We start from the raw sequence: 22,561 nt of genomic DNA, 5'->3' as shown, positions 1-22,561 counted from the left end.
TGTGAGCCGCCCTGAGTCCCATTTGTTTTTTTGTTTTTTGGGGGTTTTTTGGTCATGTCAGGAGCATCCTGTTATGGTGAGCATCCTGTCTCACCTTTGAGGTGAGAAGGGCAGGATATAAATACAATAAATAAATAAATAAATAAATACATCTTTATGTCCTCATCCGAGCTGGAAACATGGCAGGATCTTCACCTTCGTGACCGTATCTCTCTCCATGTACCAAACTGGGCCCTTCAATCTTCGGGGGAGGCCCCCCTTTCACCCCTACCAATCTCACAAGTTTGTCTTGTGGGCACAAGGGAGAGAGCCACAGAGCTCTGTGGCCCCCAACTCTGGAACTCATTACCTGGAGAGATAGGGAAAGCCCCTTCACTAGAAACGTTCAAAACGTTCAAAAAGAACCTTAAAACCTGGCTCTTCCACTGTGCCTTTGGTAAACAAACAGGGAAAATACAAAATGTGTGAGTTTGGTAGTTGATTAAATGTCCTTTGACCAGTATCTGGCCACTTGGAGTGCTTCTGGTGTTGCTGCAAGAAGGTCCTCCATTGTGCATGTTGCAGGGCTCAGGTTGCATTGCAGCAGGTGGTCAGTAGTGTGCTCCTCTCCACACTCACATGTCAAGGATTCCACTTTGTAGCCCCATTTCTGAAGGTTGGCTCTGCATCTCGTGGTGCCAGAGTGCAGTCTGTTCAGCGCCTTCCAAGTCGCCCAGTCTTCTTTGTGCCCAGGGGGGAATCTCTCATCTGGTATCACCCACGGATTGAGGTGCTGGGTTTGAGCCTGCCACTTTTGGACTCTCGCTTGCTGAGGTGTTCCAGCAAGTGTCTCTGTAGATCTTAGAAAACTATTTCTAGATTTACGTCGTTGACGTGCTGGCTGATACCCAAACAAGAGATGAGCTGGAGATGTCTCTGCCTTGGTCCTTTCACTATTGGTTGCTACTTCCCAGCGGATGTCAGGTGGTGTCAGCACACCTAGGTATTTGGGTGTGCTGCAATGCTCCAGTGGGATTCCTTCCCAGGTAATCCTCAGAGATCGGGATGCTTGTCTGTTCTTAAGGTGAAAGGCACATGTCTGTGTTTTAGATGGGTTGGGGATCAGCTGGTTTTCCCTATAATAGACAGTAAGAGCACCTAGTGCAAGGGCAGAAGTCTTCACTATGTCTGGTTGTGATCCCCAGGTTGTGCCAGTCAGCTTTCGTATGATATTGTTTCTAGCACCCATTTTTTTCTTGATGTTCAGGCAGTGCTTCTTGTAGGTAGCACAAGAAGCACAAGAAGCATTATTATTATTATTATTATTATTATTATTATTATTATTATTATCTTCTGCAAGCAAACGCTACATTCTCTGCTACTGTCCTACAGTCCAGTAGCTTGCTTTACAAATCTTCTTGCGAGGAGGTGATCAGAGTGGAGAGAAAGCACACTCTGCTGTCTTGTGACAGGAGAGTAGAGGGAGATTTATTGTTTATTTCTCTGAATTCTGCCACCAACTGGTATAGTGGAGGCCAATTGTTATATGTAATCTATGGTAACTGCCACCAACATGCGATATGAGGTATTACTGTGAGATATGGCAATACAGACGCAGAATGGATGGAGATGAGACTGTCTCCAACAAAAGATAACTGGTTTATTGAGTACAAAGTGTGTGGTTACAAGTTGAAACTTAATTTATAGAACTTTGAATAATACTTGGTTAGTTAAACATTTCACTCTTCCAGGTTACACAGTATCTCACTGAGGTGAAGCTCTTATTACTAAACAATGTTTCAGTACAGGAATATCTTCCCTATTTGATCTTTCCTTGATCAAATAAATTAACAAGCTTATTCTTTAGCCTTTCCCTTGACTAAAGAAAACTGGCTATGTTTCTCCTTTCAACCTCCTTAGACTGAGAAAACTCCAGTAGCTATTCAGGCTTCCCAAAGCCACAATTCTTTGCTTCACACTTCACTCTCCCACTCTACTCTTCACTTCCACTCTTTCACTCCTCTGAGATACAAAATCAACTCCTAACTGACTCTCAAACTGTCAGTTTTCAAAACTCTCCCCACTTGGCTCCTCCCACTCCTCCTTCTGCCAGCTTGCCTTGGTCTCCATGGTAACGCTGACTGAGGATCTCTGAAATAGGCTGCTCCAGTGTTACTGTAGCTAACCCAAACACATATATATACAGTTTAAAACATGCAAAGTATTAATAACTTCTGCACACTTCTGTTTTCAATGCAGATGGCCAATGACAGCACAGAAACAAGTGAAGCTGGCGAAGAGGAGGAAGACCACGAAGGGGACACTGAGAACAAAGAGCGTATGCCATTCATCCAGCAATAGCTGCGAGCGGTGGGAATGAAAGCCAGAAGCAGTGACAGAGCAGAAGAAGGGAAGACGACTGGGAAAATCCATTTTGTGCACCAGTGAACAAATGCTCTAGTATAGTGTGTGTTGTTTTTCTGTCTGCAGTCAGCTGAGCTATAAGCTGTTGGTCATTGATGTTTTGAACTCAAGTGCCATTCCCACCCAGTACAGTATTATGGCATTCCTTCATGTGTTACCCAGTTTGCTTGTGACTGTCCTATCACGCTCCTGACTAAAGCCTTATTAAGATCTGCAGTGATTTGGAGACAGGAATGTCCTTCTCATGCAGTCTCAAAAACAAATTGATCAAGCCAGTTTAAAAGTGGGAAGTGTTATTAGTCAGCTGTGGGAAAATCAAATCAGAATTAAACAACAATTCACTCCTCTAATGGGACTATCATTTTTCTCATGTTGGAGATGGGAATATATTGTTTGGCATTGTGCATTTGCTGTTGTGTAATTTGGCAACATCATGTAGAGACACAAACCAAAGTAGGCTTAATTTCAATGCAAATTCTTTTCCTTCAAAATGTTGGGAAAGGGTGGCATGAACTTGGCCTTCAAACAAATTGATCTATGCGTAAGGCACATGTTGTTCATTTGTTCAGTTGTCTCCAACTCTTTGTGACCTCATGGACCAGCCCACGCCAGAGCTCCCTGTTGGCCGTCACCACCCCCAGCTCCTTCAAGGTCAGTCCAGTCACTTCAAGGATGCCATCCATCCATCTTGCCCTTGGTCGGCCCCTCTTCCTTTTGCCTTCCACTTTCCCCAGCATCATTGTCTTCTCTAGGTTTTGCTGTCTCTTCATGATGTGGCCAAAGTACTTCAACTTTGTCTCTAGTATCCTTCCCTCCAATGAGCAGTCGGGCTTTATTTCCTGGAGGATGGACTGGTTGGATCTTCTCGCTGTCCAAGGCACTCTCAGAACTTTCCTCCAACACCACAGCTCAAAAGCATCGATCTTCCTTCGCTCAGCCTTCCCTAAGGTCCAGCTCTCACATCCGTAGGTTACTTCAGGGAATACCATGGCTTTGACTAGGCAATGGATCTTTGTTGCCAGTCTGATGTCTCTACTCTTTACTATTTTATCGAGATTGGACATTGCTCTCCTCCCAAGAAGTAAGCATCTTCTGATTTCCTGGCCACAGTCTGTATCTGTCATCATCTTTGCACCTAGAAATACAAAGTCTGTCACGGCCTCCACATTTTCTCCCTCTATTTTCCAGTTGTCAATCATTCTTGTTGCCATAATCTTGGTTTTTTTTATGCTTAGCTGCAACCCAGCTTTTGCGCTTTCTTCTTTCACCTTGATTAGAAGGCTACTCAGCTCCTCCTCACTTTCGGCCGTCAGAATGGTGTCATCTGCATATCTGAGGTTGTTAATGTTTCTTCCACCAATTTTCACCCCAGCTTTGCATTCCTCAAGCCCCGCACATCGCATGATGTGTTCTGCATACAAGTTAAAAGGGTTGGGTGAGAGTATGCAGCCTTGCCGTACGCCTTTCCCAATCTTGAACCAGTCTGTTGTTCCGTGGTCAGTTCTTACTGTTGCGACTTGGTCCTTGTACAGATTCCTCAGGAGAGAGACCAGTAAGGCACATACAATTCTTTATTTCAAGAGTGAAGATTTCTAGACTGCAATTCCTATGATGTCTTTCCGTAATCAGTAGTGATTAAGGTCTAGGTCTAGAAGTCCAAAATATCTGAAGGGTCGCCGCTTCTCTACCTTCCATCTTATGTGATAGTTGCGACAAAGCTCAGACACCCATTCTCTCCAACAAGATTTATTTATTTACAGCATTTATATTCTGCCCTTCTCACCCCGCAGGGGACTCAGGGCTGATTACAGCGTACACATCTATGGCAAACATTCAATGCCAATTTTGACATACAACATATACAGACATACACAGAGGCTATTTAACTTTTTTCTGGCCACCAGGGGAGCTGTCGCTTTCATTGTCCATCTGCGACACTGATGAAGTACTTCCGCATTCCCCGCATGCTTCCCCGCTGGAATGCTTTGCTGGAGTCTTTTTTATGGCCTCATAAATTAGTTAATTTAGCCTCCCCACACTTGAAGGTGGTACCTAATTTTCCTACTTGACAGATGCAACTGTCTTTCGGGTTGCAAAGGTCGACAACAGGCTACACAATTGGTTGGAAACCCACTCCAAACCGGGCTGGCTTCAAACTCATGACCTTTTGGTTAGAGTGATCTTAGAAATGACAATCTTTTATTCAGCTGTGAACCTCAAATTGGTTGTATGTTTGGACCTTATAAGTCCCATCAGCTCCAGCCAAGCATAGCCAAGATTGTGGAGTTATGGGAGCTTCATCAAAAAATATCCAAATACCCACTCTTGCTTTAACTAGAATTAGAGCATGAACCATCCCAACATGAAGGACATCTCCAAGTTCATAAAGATGCAACATATTGAACTACCTACAATACAGAAGTAAACAAGATATTCATCTGTAGAAGAACTCCTTTTGTTCATGTTTGGCCCTACAGATGGAATGAGATGGTGGGTAGAATTCATCCTATTGAACCACAAAGTCAGGCTGCTGATAGGACAGTCATCCATCCATCCATCCATCCCATTCATAATGATGCTTCATCTCATAAACAAACAAGTCCCTCTTAATTTGTCAAGAAAAAGAAAATACCTCATCTGTACTGTTTGTTGTAAATGGAAATAGGCTAGAAAGACACTGGGAAGCCATGACCAATATAATTGTATGTATGATAATGGTAAGAATCCACAAATGAATTCCAAATTGATTCTGTCAAGGTGCCAACAAATCCCATCGGTGTAAGTTTCAATAGTCTTAGAGAAAACCCTATAGCCGGGGTCGCCCTCAGTCTGAAATGTCTTGAAGGCACAGAATGACAACAACAATTCTAATTAGCATGACTATCTCATCATCCAAAAGCAGGTCCACATTACCCATTGAAATACCAATATGTTTATGTTGTTCTTCATTTCAAATATTGTATTATTTTTCATGATCTTTTGCACTGCATATGAGATATATTTCATCCACCCATCCACCCCCAACAATCTGAGGGACTGTGAACCAGATTGAGGACCCCTGCTCTATAGGATAAGTTCCCACCCTGAATAATATACTTTGTTTTAATATACTTTATTTATATTCTGCTCTATCTCCCCTCAGAGCGGGTTACAGAACACATATACAGCAAACGTTCAATGCTGTTATACAATTGACAATAATAATAATATAATAAACCTTTATTTGTACCCCGCTACCATCTCTCACAAGGATCTCCCCGTGGCGCAGTGGGTTAAAGCACTGAGCTGCTGAGCTTGTTGATCAAAAGGTCGCAGGTTCGATTCCGGGGAGCGGCGTGAGCTTCCGCTGTCAGCCCTAGCTTCTGCCAACCTAGCAGTTTGAAAACATGCAAATGTGAGTAGATCAATAGGTACCGCTCCGACGGGAAGGTAACACGAGGAAGAACTTCCTGACTGTGAGAGCCGTTCAGCAGTGGAACTCTCTGCCCCGGAGTGTGGTGGAGGCTCCTTCTTTGGAAGCTTTTAAACAGAGGCTGGATGGCCATCTGTCAGGGGTGATTTGAATGCAACATTCCTGCTTCTTGGCAAGGGGTTGGACTGGATAGTCCATGAGGTCTCTTCCAACTCTTTGATTCTATGATTCTATGTAACGGCGCTCCATGCAGTCATGCCGGCCACATGACCTTGGAGGTGTCTACGGACAACGCCGGCTCTTCGGCTTAGAAATGGAGATGAGCACCACACCCCAGAGTCAGACATGACTGGACTTAATGTCAGGGGACCTTTACCTTTAGAATCATAGCATCATAGAATCATAGAATCAAAGAGTTGGAAGAGACCTCATGGGCCATCCAGTCCAACCCCCTGCCAAGAAGCAGGAATATTGCATTCAAATCACCCCTGACAAATGGCCATCCAGCCTCTGTTTAAAAGCTTCCAAAGAAGGAGCCTCCACCACACTCCGGGGCAGAGAGTTCCACTGCTGAACGGCTCTCACAGTCAGGAAGTTCTTCCTAATGTTCAGATGGAATCTCCTCTCTTGCAGTTTGAAGCCATTGTTCCGCGTCCTAGTCTCCAAGGAAGCAGAAAACAAGCTTGCTCCCTCCTCCCTGTGGCTTCCTCTCACATATTTATACATGGCTATCATATCTCCTCTCAGCCTTCTCTTCTTCAGGCTAAACATGCCCAGTTCCCTAAGCCGCTCCTCATAGGGCTTGTTCTCCAGACCCTTGATCATTTTAGTCGCCCTCCTCTGGACACATTCCAGCTTGTCAATATCTCTCTTGAATTGTGGCGCCCAGAATTGGACACAATATTCCAGGTGTGGTCTAACCAAAGCAGAATAGAGGGGTAGCATTACTTCCTTAGATCTAGACACTATGCTCCTATTGATGCAGGCCAAAATCCCATTGGCTTTTTTTGCCGCCACGTCACATTGTTGGCTCATGTTTAACTTGTTGTCCACGAGGACTCCAAGATCTTTTTCACACGTACTGCTCTCGAGCCAGGCGTCACCCATTCTGTATCTGTGCATTTCGTTTTTTCTGCCAAAGTGGAGTATCTTGCATTTGTCGCTGTTGAACTTCATTTTGTTAGTTTTGGCCCATCTCTCTAATCTGTCAAGATCGTTTTGAATTCTGCTCCTGTCCTCTGGACTATTGGCTATCCCTCCCAATTTGGTGTCGTCTGCAAACTTGATGATCATGCCTTCTAGCCCTTCATCTAAGTCATTAATAAAGATGTTGAACAGGACCGGGCCCAGGACAGAACCCTGCGGTACTCCGCTCGTCACTTCTTTCCAAGATGAAGAGGAAGCATTAGTGAGCACTCTCTGTGTTCGTCCACTTAACCAATTACAGATCCACCTCACTGTAGTTTTGCCTAGCCCACATTGGACTAGTTTCCTTGCCAGAAGGTCATGGGGGACCTTGTCGAAGGCCGTACTGAAATCCAGGTACGCTACATCCACGGCATTCCCCGCATCTACCCAGCTTGTAGCTCTATCGAAGAAAGAGATCAGATTAGTCTGGCATGACTTGTTTTTGATAAATCCATGTTGACTATTAACGATGACTGCATTTGTTTCTAAGTGTTTGCAGACCACTTCCTTAACAATCTTTTCCAGAATCTTGCCCGGTATCGACGTGAGGCTGACCGGACGGTAGTTGTTTGGGTCGTCCTTTTTTCCCTTCTTGAAGATTGGGACCACATTGGCCCTCCTCCAATCTGCTGGAACTTCTCCCGTTCTCCAAGAACTCTCAAAGATGGTTGCCAATGGTTCCGAAATGACTTCCGCTAGTTCCTTCAATACTCTGGGGTGTAGTTGATCTGGCCCTGGGGACTTGAACTCATTAAGAGCGGCCAGGTATTCCTGGACGACTTCTTTCCCAATTTGGGGTTGGATGTCCTCCAAACCCTCATCCACTCCATCTTGCTGAGGTTGAAGACTCTCTTTTTGTGAGAAGACCGAGGCAAAGAAGGCATTAAGTAGTTCTGCCTTTTCCCTATCCCCTGTCAGCATTGCCCCATCTTCTCCTCGAAGAGGTCCTATCGCCTCCTTGTTTTTCCTTTTTCTACTGACATAAGAATAGAAGCCCTTTTTATTGTTTTTAATGTCCCTGGCAAGTCTGAGCTCGTTTTTTGCTTTAGCCTTGCGGACCTTTTCCCTACAGGTGTTGGCTATTGGCTGTTGGCTGTTGGCTACCATCTCTCACAGGACTCGGTGCGGCTTACAAGAGGCCAAGCCCAAAGTACATCATTAGCAAAAACACAACAACAACAATACAATGCAAAAATAAATAACTCATAACAAAGCAGAACATTAACAAAAACACGACACTATTAAAGGACAGACAATACATAAACAGAGGTATAGGCTTTCCCATCTTTTTCCATCTGGAGGCTGTGCTCGACTCCAGCCATGGGGAGGTGCTGTCGCTCCATCTTCCATGCTGAGGAGCTTTTGTTGACCATAGACAACCTTGAGTCGTTGGCATGTTCTTATGGGCACCTTTTTATTACCTCCCCGCTTAAAGCGGTTCCTATTTATCTACTCACATTGCTGTTTTTGATCTGCTAGGTCAGTGATTCTCAACCTGTAGGTCCCCAGATGTTTTGGCCTTCATTTCCCAGAAATGTGTTGCATTGATGGACAAAATGAAGAAAGGAAGAAAAAGGAAAAGAAAGAAAGAAAGAAAAAAGAACGGAAAAGCAAAGAACCTCATAGAAGAGACCGGGAAGTCAGGAAATCTACATTCTTATTTATTTTATTCTCTCCATTCCTACATCCTTCCTACCCACTATTTCATACTCTTCTATTTCATACTCCCCTCCCCCTCAGCCCTAACTTTACATGACCCTTAACCCATTATCTTTTTCCTTTACATACTACTATTTCTAATCCAATCTACACTTCTACCTTTATATAGAATCATAGAATCAAAGAGTTGGAAGAGACCTCACGGGCCATCCAGTCCAACCCCCTGCCAAGAAGCAGGAATATTGCATTCAAATCACCCCCGACAGATGGCCATCCAGCCTCTGTTTAAAAGCTTCCAAAGAAGGAGCCTCCACCACACTCCGGGGCAGAGAGTTCCACTGCTGAATGGCTCTCACAGTCAGGAAGTTCTTCCTCATGTTCAGGTGGAATTTCCTTTCTTGTAGTTTGAAGCCATTGTTTTGTGTCCTAGTCTCCAAGGAAGCAGAAAACAAGCTTGCTCCCTCCTCCCTGTGGCTTCCTCTCACATATTTATACATGGCTATCATATCTCCTCTCAGCCTTCTCTTCTTCAGGTTAAACATGCCCAGCTCCTTAAGCCGCTCCTCAATGGCTTGTTCTCCAGACCCTTGATCATTTTAGCCGCCCTGCTCTGGACACATTCCAGCTTGTCAATATCTCTCTTGAATTGTGGTGCCCAGAATTGGACACAATATTTGGTCTAACCAAAGCAGAATAGAGGGGTAGCATGACTTCCCTGGGTCTAGACACTATGCTCCTATTGATGCAGCCCAAAATCCCATTGGCTTTTTTTGCCGCCACATCACATTGTTGGCTCATGTTTAACTTGTTGTCCACGAGGACTCCAAGATCTTTTTCACGCGTACTGCTCTCGAGCCAGGCATTGTCCCCCATTCTGTATCTGTGCATTTCGTTTTTCCTATATACCTAACTATATCTGAAGCTCTTTGATATTTTTACCATAACTTTGTGTTTTTTTTTAAAAAAAAAATCTAAATAAAGATTATTTTTTAAAAAGAAATCCCTGAAATCCTAACAGCTAAGAAACTAGCTGGGATTTCTGGGAGTTGTAGGTCAAAACACCCAGGGACCCACAGGTTGAGAAAACAGTGCTAGGTGAGCAGAAGCTGGGTTGATGGCCAGGAGCTCACCCCAACCTGGGCTTGAACTGTCAACCTTTTGATTGGCAAGATTTTCTGCAGCTGGCGGTTAACCCACTGTGCTAAAGCCCGACCCTGAAAATAGTTTTACCACAAGGAAATATAAAATATCTGAGAGCTAATAAACTAGCTGGGATTTCTGGGCGTTGTAGGCCAAAACACCCAGGGACCCACAGGTTGAGAAAACAGTGCTAGGTGAGCAGAAGCTGGGCTGACAGCCAGGAGCTCACCCCAACCTGGGCTTGAACTGTCAACCTTTCGATTGGCAAGATTTTCTGCTGCTGGTGGTTAACCCACTGTGCTAAAGCCTGACCCTGAAAATAGTTTTACCACAAGGAAATATAAAATATCTGAGAGCTAATAAACTAGCTGGGATTTCTGGGCGTTGTAGGCCAAAACACCCAGGGACCCACAGGTTGAGAAAACAGTGCTAGGTGAGCAGAAGCTGGGCTGACAGCCAGGAGCTCACCCCAACCTGGGCTTGAACTGTCAACCTTTCGATTGACAAGATTTTCTGCAGCTGGTGATTAACCCAGTGTGCTAAAGCCTATCCCTGAAAGTACTTTTACTAGCAGGAAATATAAATACCCCCAGATGATTCAAAAACAAAGTTCACTCTGATTATGATTCAAAGCTGTCTGCCGTCAACCATCTCTGTTCAAACATTTAGGAGAAACGGGAGTTTGTGAATCCAAGCTTCGAAATGTTGCTGACCTATTTTGCCTAAGCCCCAAGTAATTCTTCCCTGAATCCAAAGCTCTTTGCTGTGCGATGTTCTCAGTAGAAACTGTGCCAGAACCCAGGGGACAAAAGCCCTAAGCCACAATGCCTTTGCCTTTCCACATTGATACTGCACAGCTATGCCTCGTAAGTAGTTCAAAGACAGCATGCCTTACATATGAAAGAAAATACCTTATACCTGTCTAGTTGAACCATTCAAATTAACATCACTTTCTCCCCAAAGGGCAGCGAAGGGGGAGAAATCGATTGCTAACATTTTTCTGACATAGACAAGAATGGATGAGTTTGCATTAACATGGTGTGCCACCTTCAGTAATCTCATGCTGTTGTTTTTTTTTTTCTAATTTCTTTCCATGTGTATTCTATCACTGTGTTTTATATATTCGTAAATATATATATACATTGGTATAGAACTATACGGAGAGCTTAGTTTAAATCAGCAAAGCTACAGATGCAGACAAATTCGTTTAAGGAAGGAAAACGCCATATCCGAGAGCAAAGGGGAGTTTGCCGCATCTGTTGTCAAACGTTACCGAGAACGAAAGGAGCAAAATTGCAGAACTTTTTGCATCTCCTTTCATTGCCATTGCTCATGTCAAAAAAAAAAGTGCCATATTAGGTTGTTGGCATTCAAAAAATGGAGCCTGAGAGCCATTGGGATTGCAATTAATTGCCTTCAAAAAAGAAGATAATAGCCATTCAGTTTTAATGAGCTAAACCAAAAAGGGTTTTCAGGAAATGGAAACCAATCACATTTTGTGGCATCTCCGCACTACAAGGCCTTTGTCAGATAGTGCTCCTGCCCCACCTAACTACAGGTCCCAGAATTCCATAGCATTTTTTTGTCGTGTCATGGTGGGACAAAGGACTCTTGTCTGCTGGAGCGACTTGAGAAACTGCAAGTCACTTCTAGTGTGAGAGAATTGGCCGTCTGCAAGGATGTTGCCCAGGGGACGCCGGGATGATTTGATTTTTTTAATCATCCTTGTGGGAGGCTTCTCACATGTCTCCTCATGAGGAGCAGGAGCTGATAGAGGGAGCTCATCCGCCTCTCCCCGGATTCGAACCTGCGACCTGTCGGTCTTCAATCATGCCGGCACAGGGGTTTAATCCACTGCGCCACCGGGGGTTCCATATTCCATAGCATTGAGCCACTATAGATTATTATTATTATTATTATTATTATTATTATTATTATACTTTATTTATACCCTGCCACCATCTCCCCAAGGGGACTCGGAGCGGCTTACATGAGGCCAAGCCCAACACACACCAGTTAAATAAAAACCACTGTGCCATCAGGGGCTCCATATTCCATAGCATTGAGCTACTATAGTTAATAATAATAATAATAATAATAATTATAATACTTTATTTATACCCTGCCACCATCTCCCCAAGGGGACTCGGAGCGGCTTACATGAGGCCAAGCCCAACACACACCAGTAAAAAAAACGCACTGCGCCATCGGAGGCTCCATATTCTATAGCATTGAGCCACTATAGTTAATAATAATAATTATTATTATTATTATTATTATTATTATTATTATTATTATTATTATACTTTATTTATACACCGCCACCATCTCCCCAAGGGGACTCGGAGTGGCTTACATGAGGCCAAGCCCAACACACACCAGTTAAAAAAAACCCAACTGCACCATCGCAGGCTCCATATTCCATAGCATTGAGCCACTATAAATAATAATAATAATAATAATAATAATAATAATAATAATAACTTTATTTATACCCCGCCACCATCTCCCCAAGGGGACTCGGAGCACCTTACCTGAGGCCAAGCCCAACACACATCAGTAAAAAACAACAAGCCATAAGCAAATAAACAATACAATTAATATAACTCACATATAGACAATAACACACAAAAATGTAATTTTAAATAGTTAAAATTTAATAGTTAAAATGCTGTTAAACTGCAATTGATTTTCTAGTATAGATACACTCCTAGACAAAGGGAGACAAGGGACTAACTGACTTTTGGAAGAAGGAGAGAATGCAAGCAGGAAGAAAGCAAAAGCCTTGAGTACATAGACTGAAGAAAGAAACCGAGAGGCAAAGCAATGGGGAAGGCACATGAGAATATGTCATATAAGACTACAACACTAATTAAAAAATTAATAAATGCACTGGGTTGTTGTGGGTTTTTCCGGGCTATATGGCCATGTTCTAGAGGCATTTTCTCCTGACGTTTCGCCTGCATCTATGGCAAGCATCCTCAGAGGTAGTGAGGTCTGTTGGAACTAGGAAAAAGGGTTTATATATCTGTGGAATGACCAGGGTGGAACAAAGAACTCTTGTCTGTTGGAGCTGGGTGTGAATGTCTCAACTGACCACCTTGATTAGCATTTGGTGGCCTGGCAGTGCCTGGGGCAATCTTTTGTTGAGAGGTGATTAGATGTCCCTGATTGTTTCCTCTCTGCTGTTTTGCTGTTGTAATTTTAGAGTTTTTTAGTACTGGTAGCCAGATTTTGTTCATTTTCATGGTTTCCTCCTTTCTGTTGAAATTGTCCACATGCTTGTGGATTTCAATGGCTTCTCTGTGTAGCCTGACATGGTGGTTGTGAGAGTGGTCCAGCATTTCTGTGTTCTCAGATAATATGCTGTGTCCAGGTTGGTTCATCAGGTGCTCTGTTATGGCTGACTTCTCTGGTTGAAGTAGTCTGCAGTGCCTGTCGTGTTCCTTGATTCGTGTTTGGGCAATGCTGCGTTTGGTGGTCCCTCTGTAGATTTGTCCACAGCTGCATGGTATACAGTAGATTCTTGCAGAAGAGAGAGGATCCCTCTTGTCCTTTGCTGAAAACTCTAAAATTACAACAGCAAAACAACAGAGAGGAAACGATCAAGGACATCTAATCACCTCTCAACAAAAGATTGCCCCAGGCACTGCCAGGCCATCAAATGCTAATTTATTTATTATTTATTTCTTTACTTTATTTATGCACCATTTTTCACAGCCCTCAGGCGACTCAAAGCAGTGAACAACATCCATACAAAACATCACGAGACAAGTATAGGGCAATTAAAAACAATTGTAACATAAATAATTAAACATCTGTATAACAATCATTAGTGCCTCAACAGTAAAATCAGAATCCAGTCTCATCATCCATTATTCCGTATTCCTATGTTCAATTACACTGTTTAATCGAATGCTTGTTCGAACAGCCAGGTCTTCACTTTCCTCCGAAACGCCAGCAGGGAGGGGGCCGATCTGATATCTGCAGGCAGGGCGTTCCACAGCCGAGGGGACACCACTGAGAAGGCCCTGTCTCTTGTCCCCGCCAAGCACACCTGTGATGCAGGTGGGACAGAGAGCAGGGCCTCCCCAGATGATCTTAGTGTCCTAGTCCATTCATAGGAGGAGATGCGTTCGGAGAGGTAAGTAGGGCCAGAACCGTTTAGGGCTTTATAGGCTAATGCCAGCACTTTGAATTGTGCCCGGTAGCAAAGTGGTAGCCAGTGGAGCTGGCGCAACAGAGGAGTAGTATGCTCCCTGAGTGCCGCTCCTGTTAGCAACCTGGCTGCCAAACGCTGGACCATTTGAAGCTTCTGAGCAGTCTTCAAAGGCAACCCCATGTAGAGAGCGTTGCAGTAGTCTATACGGGATGTAACCAGAGCGTGGACTACCGTGGCCAAGATTGTCAGTTGAAACATTCACACCTAGCTCCAACACACAAGAATTCTTTGTCCCCCCTGGTCATTCCACAGATATATAAACCCATATTCTAATTCCAACAGACCTCACTACCTCTGAGGATGCTTGCCATAGATGCAGGCGAAACGTCAGGAGAGAATGCCTCTAGAACATGGCCATATAGCCTGAAAAAACCTACAACAACCCAGATCATATTATGTCATGCTATGAATCAGATCCACGGGAAGGATTTGTCAATTCCCCATTTTCAATCAAAGCAAATACTGAGAAACAGATGTTAATGAGACAAAAACAATGTGTAATATAAGTAGGGACAGCTACCAATGTTTCTCTCATATTCAAAACACATATACAGAGTATGTGAAAAGTCAAGCAATCACAATCCTGGCACTGGATTTAGTAAGTCGACTCTGAAATGAATGGCCCAGCATTCCAAAGGATGGAAACTTCGTTCTTCAAGGCACCTGAAAGCCTTAATCCGTGTTAATGTTATTAATGGGGCTGGAATCGTTCTCTTTGTCACTGGACCACTTTCTAGTTAATGGGTTGCTTTCACCGAGGAAAAGGATATGATTTCCCAGTTTGAACAGCGAAGGCCTCTCTCGAGCATTAGCTTGAATGAAGTGAACTGACACATTTGTTTTAATTGTTACCTGTTGCTTTAGAGCTTTTGTTATATTGTGCCTACCAAGCAAATGATGTTTACATAAAAATATAAATAAAATATTAAGCATAGCATTAACTTTGGCTGGAGGTGCTTCATCTAGGGCAGCATTCCTGGTAAACACAGCAGTTCAGAGAGAGACAGCGGCTTCACGGCAGAGTAGAACTTCTTCGGATTAAGGTGACACTGTGACAAAATGCAAAACTTTCCAAATGTTGCAACCCAGATCAGAAAACGAGACCATAAGATTAAATCGACCACACTTGACTGTGGGAAAAAACAATCCTTTTTTATTGATGAAAAAATTGTTACAAAATAGAGGAAAATGCAAAGTCAAAAAGCCACAGTAAAACTCAGCAGTCAGGAATATCTCTGAACTAGATCAAAATTCCAAAAGCAACACTAATAAAACCTGGAACTTGTTAGTATCTCACTAACCGTACTTGGAAACTAGAAGCCTCTGGGAATGCAGGCCATGGGAAACGGGAACTCAGCCAAGGTAATGCCTCAGTCTAAACGATGCTTGATCTAACAAGACAGCCCGGGGGGAGACACTTTAAACTAAAGAAACTGTTTCAGGACACGCCTCCAGGCTTGGAAGCCTCCTTTTCCTTTAATCTACTTGATCTTCGCAGACTCTGTGATTCACTCCTGTTTTCCCAAATCTGCCTTCTTCTATCCTCATGTGTAAACAGCCCCGGAAAGTGCATGCGCCTGCCAGTACCTACTGCCGAGTGCCTCTTACTCTAGAGTAGAAACAGAAGGTGCCAGGTAAGAAGAATGCACACCAGGAAGGGTGAGCCAAGTGCGTGGGAAGCCCCCCACCCCATATTAATCAGAACCAAAAACAACCCTCTTAATTTTGGGAGGTTTACAAAAAATGGATTGGGGCCCCCATAAACTACAGGTCCCAGAATTCCAGAGCATTTTTTTGTCATGTCAGGGTGGGACAAAGGACTCTTGTCTGCTGGAGCGACTTGAGAAACTGCAAGTCACTTCTAGTGTGAGAGAATTGGCCGTCTGCAAGGACGTTGCCCAGGGGACGCCCGGATGATTTGATATTTTTGTATCATCCTTGTGGGAGGCTTCTCTCATGTCTCCGCATGAGGAGCTGGAGCTGATAGAGGGAGCTCATCCGCCTCTCCCCGGATTAGAATCTGAGACCTGTCGGTCTTCAGTTTGAACAGTTTGAACAGCGAAGGCCTCTCTCGAGCATTAGCTTGAATGAAGTGAACTGAGACATTTGTTTTAATTGTTACTTGTTGCTTTAGAGCTTTTGTTATATTGTGCCTACCAAGCAAATGATGTTTACATAAAAATATAAATAAAATATTAAGCATAGCATTAACTTTGGCTGGAAGTGCTTCATCTAGGGCAGCATTCCTGGTAAACACAGCGGTTCAGAGAGAGACAGCGGCTTCACGGCAGAGTAGAACTTCTTCGGATTAAGGCGGCACTGTGACAAAATGCATGCTTATATGCAAAACTTTCCAAAGGCAAGGATGGAGCAGACATGTTGTAATCCTTTTGCTGAAGCTAAGCTGGTCTAGATGTGGTTAGTAGGCTTGGGTAACCACGGAAAAATTTGGTTCTAAACTTGTTTTGTTTTTAAGGGGCCCTTGCGTTTCGTTTTTTTTTAATAATTCTGAAATTTTCCTTTAAATTTTTTTGAAATTTACAAAATTTCGTAAAATTACGAATCGATTCGTTAATGGCGGACGAGATTGCGCAATATGTTAAAAAAATCTCCAAATGGGACAGGAGGAACTTCTGAAGCTTCCCTCTCCCTCTGTTGTTGACTGTTGGAGTGATAAAACAAACAATAACTATAAAACTTGCACCAGACATGCGAAAATAATTACGAAATAATTACGAAATAATTACGAAATAAATTGAAAAAATTGTTTCGAATCTTAATTACTCCTCACACTATTCCTGCATGGCTCAATATTGGATCGTAAGCTAATTTAAATACGAATTAATTACGAATTACGAAATTAACGAATGAAACCGCCCAAGCCTAGTGGTTAGAGTTTGGGCGGGTCTATTTTCCTCAAATTCCACCAGTGTGCACATTTGGGCATATTGAGTATTCATAACAAGTTTGGTCCAGAACCATCATTGTTTGAGTCCACAGTGCTCTCTCAATGTAGGTGAACTACAACTCTAAAACTCAAGGTCAATGCCCACCAAACCCGGGAACTAGACAGGGGGAGTATGTCCCTGTTGGTTTTGCTGGACCTCTCTTCGACCTTCGATACCATCGACCGCGGTATCCTTCTGGGACGCCTCGCAGGAATGGGTCTTGGGGGTACTGCTTTGCAGTGGCTCCGGTGCTTCCTCGAGGGTCGCTCCCAGAAGGTGTCACTAGGGGACTCCTGCTCGACTCCTCGGCCGTTGTACTGTGGAGTCCCGCAGGGTTCAGTACTGTCCCCTATGTTGTTTAACATATACATGAAGCCGTTGGGAGAGATCATCCGGAGTTTCGGGGTGCGGTGTCATCTGTACGCAGATGATGTCCAACTCTGTCACTCCTTTCCACCTGCTACTAAGGAGGCTGTTGAAGTCCTGAACCGGTGCTTGGCCGCTGTGACGGACTGGATGAGGGACAACAGATTGAAACTGAATCCAGACAAGACAGAGGTACTCCTGGTCAGTCGAAAGGCCGAATAGGGTATAGGGTTACAGCCTGTGCTGGACGGGGTTACACTCCCCATGAAGGCGCAGGTTCGCAGTCTGGGGGTTCTCCTTGATTCATCGCTGAGCCTGGAGCCCCAGGTTTCAGCGGTGGTCAGGGGAGCTTTCGCACAATTAAAACTTGTGCGCCAGCTGCGCCCGTACCTTGGGAAGTCTGACTTAGCCACGGTGCTCCATGCTTTGGTTACATCCCGTCTAGATTACTGCAACGCTCTCTACGTGGGGCTGCCTCTGAAGATTGCCCGGAAGCTGCAGCTAGTCTAATGCTTGGCAGCTAGATTTCTAACAGGGGCTGGGTACAGGGAGCATACAACCCCTCTGTTACGCCAGCTCCACTGGCTGCCGATTAGCTTCTGAGCACAATTCAAAGTGCTGGTTTTGACCTACAAAGCCCTAAATGACTCTGGCCCTGTTTACCTGTCCGAACGGATTCTCCCCTATGAACCATCGAGGTCTTCCGGGGGGGGGGGGGGCTGCTCTCGATCCCACCACTGTCACAATTGCAATTTTTAAATAAATAAATTCCAGTACTTTTTGTCGGTCATGGGAGTTCTGTGTGCCAAGTTTTGTTTTTTTACTGATGAACATACTAACTCATGAGTTAGTTGTGGCCAATTTGTCATCAGATGGAGGACCGTCTTAGATGAAAAGGTAATTGTCGCTCCCTTAGTCCATTCATCCCTGAGGAGTATTCGAGATTTCTGGTGATGACACTCCAGTTGCTGGCCTTAGAGAGCTCATTAGGCAAGTAAAAGTCAGATCTTGGTACAGAGGCGAAAAGTCTAATTGGGAAAAAAGTCAGAAAACACATGCATCGATCAGTGCAAAATGCAGGCATCTTTTCTCACCCTCCTTTCAAAGATCACATTAATCAATTCTTCTAGTAGCCTTGGAAGTTTCCTTTATCTGTTGCCCATGTAAAGCAGGTCTCGATAAAAGGCTTCTCTCCGTCTCCGAGGAATACAAACCTTATTCAGAAGTAGGATGCTTCAAAGAGCACACATCCGCTCAATATACAGATGTGTGCTCTTTGCCTGTCCATCTGATAAATCATCTTTTTGAACGTATGAACAATAGAAAGAAAGAAAGAAAAGAAAAAGAAAGGCCATAGAGATCACACATTCTTAAGTACATTCTTTCTGGACACAAAATCTTCTATATTTTAGGGTTGGTTCACTTATGCAGTATTTATTTATCGTGTCAGGCAACCGAACAGTTGTATTACATTTCTGACAGAACAAACAAACAAACATACAAAAGACACAGAGTTTGCAAGCTTGGTAGTTGATTAAATGTCCCTTGACCAGTATCTGGCCACTTGGAGTGTCTCTGGTGTTGCCACAAGAAGGTCCTCCATTGTGCATGTGGCAGGGCTCAGGTTGCATTGCAGCAGGTAGTCAGTAGTTTGCTCTTCTCCATACTCGCATGTCGTGGATTTCACTTTGTAGCCCCATTTCAGAAGGTTGGCTCTGTATCTCATGGTGCCAGAGTGCAGTCTGTTCAGCGCCTTCCAAGTCACCCAGTTTTCTGTGTGCCCAGGGGGGAGTCTCTCATTGGGTATCAGCCATTGACTGAGGCTCTGGGTTTGAGCCTGCCACTTTTGGACTCTTGCTTGCTGAGGTGTTTCAGCGAGTGTCTCTGTAGATCTTAGAAAACTATTTCTTGATTTAAGTCATTGACATGCTGGCTGATGCCCAAACAGGGGATGAGCTGGAGATGTCTCTGCCTTGGTCCTTTCACTATTGGCTGCTACTTCCCGGCAGATGTCAGGTGGTGCAATACTGGCTAAGCAGTGTAATTTCTCCAGTGGTGTAGGACGCAGACACCCCGTGATAATGCGGCATGTCTCATTAAGAGCCACATTGACTGTTTTAGCGTGGTGAGGTGTATTCCACACTGGGCATGCATACTCAGCAGCAGAGTAGCATAGCGCAAGGGTAGATGTCTTCACTGTGTCTGATTGTGATCCCCAGGTTGTGCCAGTAAGCTTTCGCATGATATTGTTTCTAGCACCCACTATTTGCTTGACATTCAGGCAGTGCTTCTTGTAGGTCAGAACACGGTCCAGAGTGACTCCCAGGTATTTGGGTGTGCTGCAATGCTCCAGTGGGATTCCTTCCCAGGTAATCCTCAGAGCTCGGGATGCTTGTCTGTTCTTGAGGTGAAAAGCACATGTCTGTGTTTTAGATGGATTAGGGATCAGCTGGTTTTCCCTGTAATAGGCAGTAAGAGCACCTAGAGCTTCAGAGAGCTTCTGTTCAACCATTTCAAAGCTCCCTGCTTGAGTGGTAATGGCACGATCATCAGCATAGATGAAACTCTCTGTCCCTTCTGGCAGTGGCTGGTCATTTGTGTAGATGTTGAACATGGATGGGGCAAGCACGTTTTCCTGAGGCAGGCCGTTCTTCTGTTTCCGCCATCTGCTTCTCCAGCCCTGGAACTCAACAAAAAAGCTCCTGTTTTGTAGCAGGTTTCCTCTGAGGCGGGTGAGATGGTAGTCCTTTGTGATATTATACATTTTCCTCAGGAGGAGGAGGTGGTTCACAGTATCATAAGCTGCGGACAGGTCTATGAAGACAGCTCCTGTGATCTGCTGCCTTTCAAAGCCATCTTCTATGTGCTGAGTCAGGTTCAGCACTTGCGATATACTTATGCAGTGAAGTATTTATATTCTGCCCTTCTCACCCCGAAGGGGACTCAGGGCGGATCACAGAACACATACACAGCAAACATTCAATGTCAGTAAACAGACAGGACAGACAACAGAAAGAGCTATTATGTTGGCATTTTCCCAACTTCAGTGTCCTGGAGGTTCTCCTTGATACTGGCCACAGGGAGTGGTGTCACTCCATCCTCTAAGAGGAAGAGCCCTTGATCACAGACTTCCTCCTTCCTTTGATCTGGTATTTCTTTTATGGTACCATAAAAAACCTCCCCTCTTAAACAGTGCCTACTTTCTCTACTCACAGCTCACAGCTGTTTTCGAACTGCTTAGGTAGACAGTAAACTGGGCTGAAGGTCAGGTGCTCATGCCAACCTGAGCTTCGAACTGCCAACCTTTCAATTGATAAAATCCATTGCAGATGGTGATTAACCAGCTGTGCTAAAGTTGTAAAGGATTGGTATTCTCCAGTTCCAAATATGGGCTAGTGGGGAGACTAAAACTTTCAAGTCCTGTTCATGAAATCGCAACAGACCTTTCGTTGGCTATGCATAATACAACGAACCACACCGCTGCTCCTTCAAATTATAAAGATCACACCGCTGTACCACCAAATTATAACAATCCGTGGGGAAAAGTAGGTAAATTTATTCGATAATAAAAGTCCCAATGCTGCTTAGCCAAAATTATAACAACCAAACAACAGCCTACCAAATTGTAACGATGACACCACTCCAGATTAGCTCACCAAAAATATAGAGGGAGAATAGTTGTTGAACCAACTGTCCAACAATTTAGGAACAGTTAACACTTAGGAACTAGGAACCACTGGAACTGAGAGACCCAAAAAATGATTCTTTAAAAGGTTTCCGCTGCCACCATATTACTAAGGAACAGGCTGAGGCACTATTGAGAGGTTGCTCAGTGACACACTCAATGTCACTATAGGTTTCTGTGAGGCTGGTAAAAAAAGGTGACTTGAATAACACTTTTACCACAAAGGTATTCACACTGGGGCTGGTATAAGTTGGTAAAAATAACAAGAACTTTTATTGAACAGAATTGGATATTTCAGGTACAAACGCTTGATGGTTTCAATAAAAATCTGGTATACAAAGCTTGTGGTTACGTTTGAGAAAATATCTTAAAAACTTCTGGGTTACCAGTCTTAAAGTTTCCACACAGAAAATTACTTCAGGAAATGAATCTCTGAAAGTAACTCCCACAAAAAAAACCCTTAGGAAAGTAGACAAAAACCTGAACTAGCCTTCCTTAAGGAAAAGAACAGACCACTGACGAGGTGCTGCTCCCCACAGTATTCTAGCTAAACAAAAGACTGACCCAAAGTCCTTCTTCAAAACCCCAAACTGCTCTCACTAATACCCTTCCCAAGCTCCAACTCTCAACTGGCAAACTGGGAAAACTCAAGCCTCAGTTTAAAAGTCACTTTTTTTCCTTCAGATCACTTAGGCTCCGCCCCCATCATTCTAACCGATCCTAGTGGTCTAACTTTCCTCCAAGACTAGAACATGCCCCCTTAAGGCTAATCTAACCTAAGATGGCATCTCCCTTCTCCAAAATGGATGTCGTGGCTTCACCAGGCCCATGCTCTTAAGCCTAAGCTAGCCTGCCAAGGTAGGGGATTCATTACACATGCCCTCCAGCATTTCCAGGTGAACATCTACATTTGTGTGACAAGGAACATCTGAGTGTAATTTCAATGATGCAGAGCATTAATGACAAAGGACACACAAGCTGGGAGAGGCTGCTGCAGTTTGCTTTTGCCCGAGCCAACTGGGAAAGGCAAAATTCCACTTTCCTCTTCAGAGTTAACTGAATGGAAACTACTTTTGTACTTTGAACTCAGTTTGCAGCAACTCAAATAGATTGAAGACAAAAGAGAAAAATGGGAGAAAGAGGGAGAAACGGGACATTTTAGAAGTCACGGAAAACATGGGGTGGCAAAGGATTAATGAGGATTGTCTCTATCAGATTGGGACACTTGAAGGGTATGGCACTGTGATACAAATCTTGAGAGATTAGACAGGTCCTTTGCCTGATCCACTGAAGTTTCTCTTCTGCTCTAGGACACCTAATTCTGGTAGACATGTTAGAGATCCTAAATTGGGTCTTCTTAGGTCCACATCACGGGAACATGTAAGGAAGGAGACAGTACCAAAAAAGATCAAAAAACAAGGTTTATTTTAGTGTCTTCATGAAGAAGACGGACAGCCTGGCAGCCTGGCAGCATACGCAGATGCTACCCTTCAAGTGACTGCTGTGCCCCTCCTCTTTTTCTGATGACTTTTATACTC

General features: G+C 44.0%; 1 protein-coding gene across 1 annotated transcript in view; it reads left to right on the top strand.

Moving 5' to 3' along the window:
• Window positions 1-3,112, top strand: part of VAT1L (vesicle amine transport 1 like) — a 99,078-nt gene extending 95,966 nt beyond the window's left edge. The window contains exon 9 of the mRNA XM_060788411.2: window positions 2,239-3,112. Within this exon, the coding sequence (XP_060644394.2) occupies window positions 2,239-2,340 (102 nt within the window). The 3' untranslated portion in view covers window positions 2,341-3,112. The remainder of the gene's footprint in view (window positions 1-2,238) is intronic.
• Window positions 3,113-22,561: the final 19,449 nt, after the last annotated feature.

This window comes from Anolis sagrei, chromosome 8, assembly GCF_037176765.1.
Source record: "Anolis sagrei isolate rAnoSag1 chromosome 8, rAnoSag1.mat, whole genome shotgun sequence".
Lineage (NCBI taxonomy): Eukaryota > Metazoa > Chordata > Lepidosauria > Squamata > Dactyloidae > Anolis > Anolis sagrei.
This window is presented reverse-complemented; position numbering and strand designations above follow the sequence as displayed.